Source organism: Lemur catta, chromosome 6 (genome assembly GCF_020740605.2).
Source record: "Lemur catta isolate mLemCat1 chromosome 6, mLemCat1.pri, whole genome shotgun sequence".
Classification (NCBI taxonomy): Eukaryota; Metazoa; Chordata; class Mammalia; order Primates; family Lemuridae; genus Lemur; species Lemur catta.
Genome location: NC_059133.1, coordinates 75,448,313 through 75,460,906, shown reverse-complemented (window position 1 = coordinate 75,460,906; position 12,594 = coordinate 75,448,313). Strand labels below are relative to the sequence as shown.

General features: G+C 36.2%; 1 protein-coding gene across 2 annotated transcripts in view; it reads left to right on the top strand.

Moving 5' to 3' along the window:
- Window positions 1–12,594, top strand: part of MRPS35 (mitochondrial ribosomal protein S35) — a 36,511-nt gene that overhangs the window by 4,607 nt on the left and 19,310 nt on the right. For both annotated transcript variants that reach the window (XM_045554125.1, XM_045554124.1), the window contains 4 exons: window positions 567–734; window positions 4,322–4,382; window positions 8,228–8,367; window positions 12,325–12,434. In XM_045554125.1, the coding sequence (XP_045410081.1) occupies window positions 591–734; window positions 4,322–4,382; window positions 8,228–8,367; window positions 12,325–12,434 (455 nt within the window). In that variant the 5' untranslated portion in view covers window positions 567–590. The remainder of the gene's footprint in view (window positions 1–566; window positions 735–4,321; window positions 4,383–8,227; window positions 8,368–12,324; window positions 12,435–12,594) is intronic.

The following is a 12,594-nucleotide window of genomic DNA, read 5'->3' as shown; positions in this document are numbered from 1 at the left end:
CTTTAAACCCTACTTTTGTATGCTGGTCTTCCCTTCCTATTTATTACAATTAAAAAAATGATTGACTAAACTATCAAGTACCAGTTTGTCTCTGAGCCTAGGAGACATATAATTTCTCATTATGTATTTATTCAATCAGTTTAGCCCTAATTTACTTATTTCCATGTTCCTATGCTTTATTTTCCATATTCCTATTTCCAAGTTTTTAATGTCCTCTCATATATTGACTTCCATCAAAGCAGTTTTAGAGATTATTTCAAAAATATATTAACTCACTCCTTCATAAATAAAATGTAAAAATTTTGCTAAAAGTCTAGTTAAATAAATAGCGAAATTTTTAGCGAAGGAGATGTAAAAGGAAAGGGGATCCTTGCCAGAGGGTCTGAGGAGAGCATGCAGAGATATTTACATAGATTTAGTGTTTTTTCATTTTAACAACAGCAGCTTTGTGAGAGGTTAGATTCGACATAAGTTGCAGTTCTGCTTTAACTTCTTGTAATTGCTTTTTTGCATCAAAATTAAAGAATATTTCCATTTAAAGTATGAAACTATTTTATGTTTTTTAGGCACTACCTCCTAGGACAGAAAAAATGGCTGTTGACCAGGACTGGCCTAGCGTTTACCCTGCCGCAGCGCCATTTAAACCTTCTGCAGTCCCTCTTCCTGTTAGAATGGGTTATCCAGTAAAACAGGGTGTGCCCATGGCAAAGGAGGGAAACCTAGAACTCTTAAAGGTAAGATAAGTTGTTGATTCATTGGCTAAATAAATGCTGATCTTCCCCCCCTTCCACTCTCCTTTACTTCAAGGCTTGGTATCTAGCAGCTTATCCTATTTTAACTTAAAAATTTGTCCAGGTCACAATGAATATTGTATTTTGATTATCCATGGTAAAGAAGACTCGAAGAATCCTAAGCATTTAAGAATGTAATTAGTGAGTCCTGTGTGTATCTTTCCAGTAGAACTAAGAAAAGTGAAATCACCTAATTTGAGAATGAGAATTGGGAGGTGAAAAGGAATTTTAAAACTTTCTGTCCAGAAAGATAGGTTATTTAGTAGTATCATTATAATCCACCAAATTTTCCTTCTTTATATTTCTTGAAGCAAAATAGGTTACAGTAAACGCTTCATTTGATAGAATCTACAGTGATTTATGAACTATAGGTTTTAAAAAGAAAATATAAATGCTGAGTCTGGGAACGCATATCTTAGATGGTGTTCTTTAACACTGTGGTCCCCAACCTAGCAGTCTGTGGCTTGTTAGGAACTGGGCTACTCAGCAGGAGGTGAGCAGCAGGGAGCAAGTGAAGCTTCATCTGTATTTACAGCCGCTCCCTATCGCTCGCATCACTGCCTGAGCTCTGCCTCCTGTCAGATCAGCGTTGACATTAGGTTCTCATAGGAGCCCGAACCCTACTGTAAACTGTGCATGTGAGAGATCTAGGTCTCGTGCTCCTTAAGAGAATAATGCCTGATGATTTGAGGTGGAGCTGAGGCAGTGATGCTAGCACTGGGGAGTGGCTACAAATACAGATCATCATTAGCAGAGAGGTCTGACTGCACAGAGACCATAATAAATCAATTGCTTGCAGACTCATATCAAAACCCTATCAGTGACTGGCAAGTGACAATTAAGCTGCATCTGGTGGCAGGCTTTAAGTCAGAATCTGACACTTATTTTAGTCCATGTATGGCCCTCCCCCCTGCCCCCATTATTTTATTTACCACTTCCATCCTCGCCACTTTTCTGCACTCCGCTCTTATTTCAGTCACAGTTTTGGTAAGCCCACAAGCTAACCAAAGCAAAAATGTGTAAATAACAAATGTCGCTGGAGAGCTTCTTTGAAAAGGGGGAAAGACCTAATGATGAGACAGCAGAAGACTCTAAGACTGCCAACAAAATGAAAGTTGCATTTATTAATAAAAGAAAATACCAAGAGTCCTACTTAAATTACGGGTTCATTGCAACAGGTGATTCACATTCTCCAAGCCCGCTTTATATGATATGTGGTGACCGGCTATTCAACGAAGCCATGAAACCTTCAAAACTGCTTTGCCACCTGGAGACCAACCACCCTGCATTAAAAGACGTGCCTTTGAAGTTTTTCAAAAGAAAAAAATGTGATCATGAAGAACAGAAGCAATTATTGAAGGGCATCACTTCATCAATGTGTCTGTACTGAGAGCATCATTCTTAGTGGCTAACTGCATTGCTAGAGCTAAGAAGCCCTTTACTATTAGTGAAGAGTTGATCCTGCCTACTGCCAAAAACATTTGCCGTGAACTTTTAGGAGAGACTGCAGTTCAAAAGGTGGCACGTGTTCCTCTTCCAACTAGCACCATAGCTAAACAAATTGATAAAACAGTAGAGGATATTGAGACACAATTGTTAGAGAGGATTAATAAGTCACTGTGGTATGCAATCCAGGTTGGCGAGTCTACTGATGTTGACAACAAGGCAACAATGCTTGTTTTTTTTTTTGTTTTTTTTTTTTGTGATACATTTGTCAAGAGGATGTGCATGAGGATATGTTATGTGCACTTTTGTTGCCAACCAACACCACAGCTGCAGAACTATTCAAGTCTCTGAATGATTACACATCAGGAAAACTGAAGCGGTCTTTTTGTGTTGGTATATGCGGCTGCCATGACTGGATGGCTTTCTGGTTTCACTCTTTGGGTCAAAGAGGCCACTTCTGAATGTGAGTCTATGCACTGTGTTGTCCGTGGAGAAATGCTGGCTAGCTGAAAAATGTCACCTGAACTAAAAACAACGTTTTGCAGGATGTGTTTAAAATTATCAACCAGGCTAAAGTACATGCTCTTAACATGTGTTTGCACAGCTCTGTGAGGAGATGGACGCAGGGCACACATGTCTTCTCTTATACACAGAAGTGAGATGGCTTTATAGAGGTAGATCACTGGCCAGAGTTTTGGAGTTACAAAGCCACTCCAGAGGTTTATTTTAGAAAAACAGTCACCACTGGCAGCACATTTCAGTGATATAGAATGGGTCACAAAACTTGCTTACTTGTGTGACATATTCAACCTGCTCAACAAACTCAATCTGTCACCTCAGGGGAGAATGACAAGTGTATTCAAGCCAGCAGAAAAAGTGGCTGCATTCAAAGCCAAACTGGAATTATGGGCACAACGAGTGAACATTGGGATTTTTGACATGTTTCAAACATTAGCAGAGATTTTGAAAGAGACTGAGCCAAGGGCTTCTTTCCCCCAGCTGGTACATGATCACCTATCTCAGCTTTCAAAACAGTTTAAGCATTACTTCTCAACTACAAAAGACCCCTGAACTGGGAAGGAATGGATCCGTGATCCATTTGTGAATAAGCCAGGTGAATCGACTTTGTCCGTGCTAGAAGAGGATCAACTGCTTGAGATCGCAAATGACACTGGCCTTAAAAGTATGTTGGAGACAACTTCAAATCTCCATGTGTTCTGGGTTAAAGTCACGGGATATCCTGAGATTGCCACAAAAGCACTGAAAAGCCTGCTTCCATTTCCAGCATCTCATCTTTGTGAGGCAGGGTTTTCTGCAGTGACAGCAGCTAAAACAAGATTACGGAGTAGAGTGGATGTAAGCAACACACTTCGGATGTCACTGTTTCCCATCACCCCCAGATGGGCCTGTCTAGTTTCAGGAAAACAAGCTCAGGGCTTCCACTGATTCTGCATTATGGTGAGTTGTATAATTGTTTCATCATATATTACAGTGTAATAATAATAGACATAAAGTGCACAATAAATGTAATGGGCTTGAATCATCCTGAAACCGTCCCCCTCTCCCTGGTCCATGGAAAAAGTATCTTCCATGAAACTGGTTCCTGGTGCCAAAAAGGTTGGGGACCACTGCTTAAACATATAGTGAAAGTTGTGCAATGAAAAATGAACCGTGTTTTCCCCTAGATGAGAGTCTTCTTGTCCTTAAGTCCTTTCAGTTTTATAAGAGATATATATGTACATCTGTAGATTCATGGCAGGAAGAATACCATAAAAATGATGTTTATTTTTCCAATATGATTGTCACCATAAGATACTAAGTAAAAGGTGAAAGATTTTATAATCTGAAGACACATCAGAACATCAGAGTATCATCACAAGTTACATGATACTGAATCTATATTTGAAGAAATTCATTTCTTGAATTGACAATATCTGTGACATAGAATTAATATTGTAAAAAACCTATCATGTTTTATTTACTACATGGTTTGCTGGGCCTGTGATTTAGTTTTATGAGAAAATTATCTTCTTTATATTTTTAATACATTTAGCTAATTTGTCCTTTAAATTTCTCTATTTTAGATCCCCAATTTTCTGCATTTGACTCCTGTAGCAATTAAAAGGCACTGTGAAGCTCTTAAAGGTAAGTGGTTGTTTTCTTATATGAACTTTATATTGACTTTGACCATAAATTAAGAATCTCAGTTTTAATATACTATATAGCCTTATATTCTGAGTCATTGTCAGTTTCTCCTTTTCTGAAGGATTTTTCAAGTTGTTTTCAGTGAATTCTTGGATGTCAACTCTGCAAATTGCTTTTGCCCACCCTTCTGCAAGGTGCTATGAATAATAAATAGAATTAGAAGCCATAACCCTTGCTCACAAATAGGTTTGAGATTTACCTTTGAGTTATAGAAAGCATATACATAAAAAGACTGAAGAAAATACTACAGAGTTTTGCCAACAGATACAATTCAGTGTTATCCAAACTGAAGTGTTAAAGCATGCTGACTAGCAGAATAGTCAGTAAGTTCAGTAATGAGGGACTTCACAGAGAAGAGTTATCTTGAAGAAATTGTTAACATTTTTTAAAAAATTAAGTGATTACATACATGTGTAAATCAAATAGATGTTATAGAGAAAACCCCATCCCAGAAATGTTCTCTTTTAATCATTATTTAGTTATAATAATTACTTCCAGAGAGAGAGAGAATAGAGAATGTATTATGTTTACTTATATTTATAATATATACTCTATGTAGTATGTGTATATATATTATATATTTTATATATAAAAGAAGTAATCACTAGAATATGATTATACGTCCAGTTCTGGATTTATTGATTTTGAACAGTATCTATTGATTCCTAGATAGAAACATAGATTTCATGCACTTATACTGCTACCACTTCTCCTTCCGATATGCATGGAGGTAAAGGGAAATAACATTTTTTGGTTCATAATTCTATGTATGTTTTCATAATTATGTACATATTTCAAGTTCTGGTCTGATTTGCACTAGACTGTATATAGGATAAGCACATCTGAATTGTTTCAAGTTCACAGATACTAGTGATTGATTATGTAGTTTAATTCAAAAGTTAATACCTTTGGATAAAGTCTTAATATATTCGTGCTTATTTCAAGGTGTTGTATAAATGCTCAGTATACTTTTTAAAGCTTTTCAGGAAATAAAGTGAAAGCTAGAAACACTTCACAGGTAGCCTGATTATGTTGGAAGGAGAAATAGGATAGTGAACATAATTAGGAATAAATTTGAGCTTTTGGAAAGGCCTTCCATTTAAAATATAAAGAGGTCCTAACATATAGGAATAATAACTGGAGGAAAATATATTTCTTTTCATTTATGCGGTTTTTTATTTTGGGATGCTTTTCTGTGCCTTTAGAGTGTATGCTTCTGTATTCATTTGTGTCCAGAATTGGACTAAAACTGATCAGTGTTCTAAATTTGTATCTTATTTGGCACAAATCATATATCACTGTTCGATCCTTTGTAAAGCCAGTTAACAGATGCATTACACTGTGATAAATTCCATTTTTCTTCTTTTTAAACATTATTTTTAAATGTGTTTATAATCTAGAAACTGTGTTTTAATGAAATATTGCTATAATACTTCCTAATTTCTAAATGAAAGGCTTTCACACAGCACATTCAGAAGAGTAGCAATGTATTTTATAATACTTAAATGAGTATTTTAATCTTTCCTTAATTATGCCTTTACACTTCTGCCAGCCTCTGGATTTAGATTGTATCCTCCAAATAACTCAAAGGCTTTTCGAATATTTCTTCTCAGTTTTCTTTCAAAGTAGGTCAGTTCAGATTTTATATCTAACTTGCAAATGGAAAATCTGAAGCGCAGGAAAAGTTAGGTAATTTACCAAAACCTTAATAATCAGCGGCAGAAGTTAAATAAAAACCAAAGTCTTCCAAAGTCTAGTCTATTGCTCTACCTATCAGATGAGTAAAGGCTAATAGGAGTTTATTATGTGCTTTCCAGTTGGCTGCATTTTTTAGACATATAACTTAGGTAATTTAAGTTAAAAACTGTAATTATCATCTAGTGATTGAAATGACTTATTCACAGTTAAAAAAAAAAATTCGGTGCAAACCCAAGAGCTCATAAAGTTCCCCAAACTAATTTCTCTCATAAAGTGCTTGGCAGTGTTTGCATCTCATAGTGTAGGATTTTGGAATTAGTATGTGTTGGGAATGAAATTTAACCTCAATAATCTTGCTCTGTTCATTTTTTAATGTCGAAATGTTCTTCATTGCAAAGATACTTCTTTCCCCTCAAAGTGACTGAGTACTGATCTTTTAAACAGAGTATTTAGGGAATGGTGTGAGCTATACTTAATTTGCTAATATGTATTTTAGTCAGATATCACAGAGTCTTTGTAACCCAGAGTGACATTTTGCTGACTCTGATTTTAAAGCCTAAATGGGAGCTAAATATATTACCTACTATAAGAAAAATGGTTAGCTTGGGGAAATGTTATTGGCAAAGTACCTCTGTCTATCTCTTAGATTATCACCTAGCACTCCCACATCTGCCTGTGATTATGCTGTTTTGGAGGAAGCGTGGATCCATGAGGTCCAACATGTTTGACCTAAGAAACCAGTTACTTTCAGCTGTTCTTAGACTGAGGCTATTTAGGGAATGAAATTTCCATTGAGGGGAGCCTGGGAGTACTAGAGTTTTCTTTTTTTTTTTTGAGACAGAGTCTCACTTTGTTGCCCGGGCTAGAGTGAGTGCTGTGGCATCAGCCTAGCTCACAGCAACCTCAGACTCCTGGGCTTAAGCGATCCTACTGCCTCAGCCTCCCCAGTAGCTGGGACTACAGGCATGAGCCACCATGCCCAGCTAATTTTTTTGTATATATATTTTTAGTTGGCCAGATAATTTCTTTCTATTTTTAGTAGAGACGGGGTCTCACTCTTGCTGAGGCCGGTCTCGAACTCCTGACCTCGAGCGATCCACCCGCCTCGGCCTCCCAGAGCTAGGATTACAGGCGTGAGCCACCGCACCCAGCCAGTACTGGAGTTTTCATCCCAAGTCAGCAGCCCTCTACCATACTAACTTGGTAGGAACAGGGAGAGATGAAATCAGCTGCTGATACCTGGGGGAGGCTGTCAGCTACCTCTTTTCCATTAAGTTGTTTTTTTCCCCCCAACTTGGGTCCTGAGTTTATACTTCTGTGCTATGGAGGTAGAGAGCCATGTTCACACTGCTTAGAGTTTCCTGTTGTGTCCTAGGTCTCAGACCTAATCCCACCTCCTCTCTAGGCTGGCTTGCCCGAATATGAGGACAAGAAATACCTCTTTCCATTTAGCCCCTTTGGAACATAGAAGTCACATAGAAGAAATACATATTATCATAAGGATGCATTTAGGGATGAACTAGGCTTTTGTACCTGTTTGAGTCGAGGCTCTGTTCAGCTCAATTTCTGGAAGATTGTTGAACACTTCTCAGTTCCCTCTTAGAGCCTTTCTAGAAGCTTCTTTTAATTCCCTTCAGCTGATCTTTAGTAACCTTCGTTTGGAAGTGAATTGATATTATCTGTTGCCTGTTCAAAACCAATAATGCTCTGGGCAATATGAACTGTTTGCTTTTAGTTGGTAAGGAAGAACTAAACTGTCCATAACAGGTCTGTACAAAGCTATAATAAGCCTTCATCAAGGTACAGTTCCCTTTTAACTGAACATACTACTCCCCACCAAACCTGCAGTGTCCCTTCTTTAAATCATCTAAATCATTCCCTTCTTTAAATTCCCTAATTAGGATGCACCTAATAAGAAAAGGGATGAGGGATGATGGTATATATGTAAAGTGCAGAAGACAATCTGTTCTTTCATTTCATGTGACCTGAAAGTGATCCTCAGTAACTTGCTATTTGTCTGGTAGTATGCATTACAATGAGAATGTACTTGCAAAACTGTAATAGAGATCATGTTTTTTAATTCTCAGATTTTTGCACTGAGTGGCCAGCTGCACTAGACAGTGATGAGAAATGTGAAAAGCATTTTCCAATTGAAATTGACACTGCTGACTATGTTTCATCAGGAACATCTATTCGAAACCCCAAAGCACGAGTAGTAACCTTAAGGGTAAGAGATTATTTTTAAAAATAAGAATCAGGCTGGGCGTGGTGGCTCATGCCTGGCACTCTGGGAGGCCGAGGTGGGAGGATTGCTTGAGCTCAGGAGTTCGAGACCAGCCTAAGCAAGAGTGAGACCCCGTCTCTACTAAATATAGAAAAATGAGCGTGGTGGTGCGTATCTGTAGTCCCAGCTACTTGGGAGGCTGAGGCAGGAGGATTGTGTGAGCCCAGGAATTTGAGGTTGTTGTGAGCCAGGCTGATGCCAGGGCACTCTAGCCTGGGCAACAGAATGAGACTCTCTTAAAAAAAATAAATAAATAAAAATTAGAATCACTATAATACATTGTTTTAAAATGCATTTGGTATGTGCGATTATAAAATTATAGTATGTATATGTATTTATAGAAAATTTGGAAAATATAAAAGTTTTAAATTACAAAATAAAATTGGCCTTTAAGAACTTTATTAATTGGCTCTTTGGTTCCTTTGCCATGCCCACATGGTTTGTTTTTTGAACACTTCCTTATTTTCTAGCACTACAAAATGCTCCAGGCTAATCTTACATAGTCTCCGTCCCAGTCCTAGATTCCACCATTTCTCCAAAGAGCCCCGACTAATGTATTTGATTTGTCTGGAAGATGACTGCCCACCTCTTTGAGGTGCCTTCTAGGACCCTCAAAAAATGAATTTTTGTACTCTGTGTAGCCTATATTTTAAGCCAGAACATTCTAAGTATACTGCAAAAATATGTTGAAAATCTATGCAGCCATTTTTACATTATGTGCTAATGAATAGACAATCTTTAATTTCGAGAATTTTCTTCAGTGATATAGCTGTGATTGATTTGTAATTTTCTTTCTTTGCTAGGTTTTGGTATCATGGTTATGCCATCTTTATGAAATGAATTCATGAATCTTTCCAGCCTTTTTTTATTAGAACAATTTAAATACCATCGCAATATATTCATGTTTTTAGATTGAAAATATTTTAAAATCACGAAGACAATACATGTTTACTGTATAAACTTTAGGAAATCCAGACAAAAGGAAAAAAGAAAAGAACTTAAAATTCTACAATGCTATGATTACCTGATATATTTTTAAGAACATGCTAAACGTTACCTGTTTTTCATGATCATGGTAACCACCACCAACAGTTGTTGAGTTCTGTTTTGTGTTGAAAAAGCTCTGAACAGGGAGTCGGGAAACCTAGATTCTAATTCACGCTGTTTGCCTCACTTACTGTGGGCCACAGTCTTCGGTACTAGGGTAGACATCTGGAGTCCCTGCCAGTTCTAAGTTTGCTTATTTTATTTCACACAAAAATAATCTCACTGCTTTATTTGTAGTATGGCACCAGATACCACTCACAACATCATGCTTTCCCTCTTGTCTCCTTTTTGTGTCTCATGCCACCATGTGATACCTTCATTGCTCTTTCTGTCCCCCCTGCTGCTGACTCATGTCAGCCCTACCAGGCTCTTTTTGCTACTCGCTGACTGTTGAGGCTCAGTGTTGTTGTCCTTGGTGGTGTGTAGTTCAAGTGTAAAAGTAGGTAAAACAGTTGGGCCAAAGCATGTGCAGTTCAGCATGATTAAAGCAACATTGTGAAGATAGTCAAATATTGTAAAATACTATTTAGAGATACTCAATTTTTAATTTCAGAGAAATAAAGGTATCATGTTTTCCTTGATAGTCATAAAAGCAGTTTAGAATTAACAACTTATATTTGTATAGGACTTTACTTTAAAAGTGCTTTCTTCTATTAATCTCATTTATTCCTGACAAAAGTCCTGTGAATTAAGTGGTTCTGAGGAAACTGAGTCTCAGGGAGGTAAAATGATTCATTTAAGGTCACATAGCAAGTGGCAAATGTAGAAATCAAACCCAGTTCTTAAGTGTGATACCAGAATTCTTTAACCACACTATACTTGCATATAGAGCAAATATTTCACATATTTAGACACTTCTCAATTTATGTAGCTCTTGTTTTAAAATATAGGCATTTGAAGATACACATATCATAGGAGTATGATTTGAAATGTCAACATTATTTTGGGGATAATGTTAACAGCACATTCTTTGTAATATAGCTTCCTGGGGAAAAAAGTCTAAGGATTCTTTTGAATTTTGATAAAAGACAATGAATGCCACTCAACTTTGAAAGTCTGAGTATTAGTCCAGTTTAAAGACTACAATTTTGCAATGCCTTTGAGTGCTAGCAGGTGGCGTGAGTGTACCATGCATGTGTTTCTGAAATATTTATGATTTTTGGCATGAACTCCGTGTAGTTTTGAACAGTAAAACATTAATGTGAATGTGAATTTTAAAGCATTTGTTACCGTAATGATCAGCATTGCTGCCATTTTTTGAGCCCCTCTTACATAAAAAGCTAGAATATATAAGTTTAAAAATTTTTTAAATTTATTGTTAAACACTATTATGAGTTCATTAAAGGGAGTTTTAAAAGAAAAAAATCACTACATTCTCACTATCCTAATGTAAAAACTTCATGTCTTTCTGTACTGCCTCTGTATACATGCATGTGTACATATATTTGCATAATTATAATAATAATGTAGATATATTTTATTATTTTCTTACAAGTAATTCTCCATATTGTCAGTAATAGGAGTTATCATAAAATGGCTTGTTTTGTCTATCAGGCCGATAACCTGGTTGTTGATACATATTCTTCCGAGGGCACTATGGTGTTTTACATTGTCTACAACTCATAAACATTCTCTTGGATTAATACTTAATAGTCAATATTCATACTACTTGAGTTCTTTTTAGAAGTCCATTTATATTTATTTATTTTCTGTTTTCTCTACTTCAGATAAAAAATACACAGTGTATTATTAAAAAACAATGTATCTTCCCTTTTTAAAATTTATGTATTCACTCAGCAAATATTTGTTGCATGCCTTTTAAGTGCTTGTCCATTGCCAAGAACAAGATAGACATCATTCTTATCCTCAAGGGTTTTGATTCAGTGGGAAAATAAATAGATACTATACTATGGTGTCCTGAAGGAAGTGCAGGGTTATTGAAGCTAGAGAGAAAAACCAAATGGAATTTCAAAATCCTGTTTAGTCTTTTTTTTCTCTATATGGTTACAGCTCTTTCTTACGCTTAATGCTCTCCATGGAAAATTAATCTATGCTTTACCTTATTTATTAAATAACTGTATTCTAGTGTGTAACATAACCTGTTTTCTTAGGTCAAACCTATTCATCTCTAGGTTTGAAGATAGTTTCAAATAAATTTGAAAATCCTTGCATACAAAACTGCTTCTTGACATTTCAAGGTACTCATTAGCATATTTTCATTCTAAACCCTACTAGCTTAAAGAACCCAATTTAACTCAGCATTTCCTAAATGTATTCAACAGAAGGATACTTAAAAAAAAAATTCTTAGCCTGTGGGACTAGTATTAACATTTTGAGAAATGTTCAGCTGAATTGTTTCTGTTGTTTTGACCCTTCCCTGATGTTATATTCCAGCTTCCATGAGATATCTGTAGCTCTTAATGTCCCTATCTAGTTGCAGTGATATAGGTCTCATAATTACATGGTAGGAATTCTTTAAAGCTCTTATGTTTTATCCATTTATTTCTATATTCCAGCTTTACTAACACTAATTGAGTTTAATTCCGTCAGTGCTATTCATAAGCACCATAATTTCATTTATTTAAAAGACATGTCATTAGCTCTTTCAGGGAAGGTACTAGTGCCCAGAACTTTCAAAGAACTTCAAACAGTGTGTTCCCTTCCTTTTTTTTTTTCACGAGTAAGATCAGTCTTCACAATGTGTGCCAACTGCTAACTCCGTATAGAGAGAAATTTTAAAAGGTTTCTTTTTAGTGGGTTTAATGTTAATATAAATAACATTGATACTTTTTTTCATTAAACAAAGTATATGAAATAATTTTTTTCAAATAATTTTTCTTTTGTGTTTTTAAGGTTAAACTTTCCAGTTTGAATTTAGATGACCATGCAAAGAAGAAACTTATTAAACTTGTAGGAGAGCGATACTGCAAGACCACAGATGTGCTTACCATCAAAACAGATAGGTAAAGAAAGAAAAGTTCAGCAGACTGGCCACTGGTGGTCCCTTATTGTCCTCTAATCCCCTGGCAGTTCTTTGTAAAGAAACTACATTGAAGATGGGAGTAGCCCTTTCTTATATCAACTTAGTGGTCAGAATTGTTGTATACTTCGTATTTTTAATAT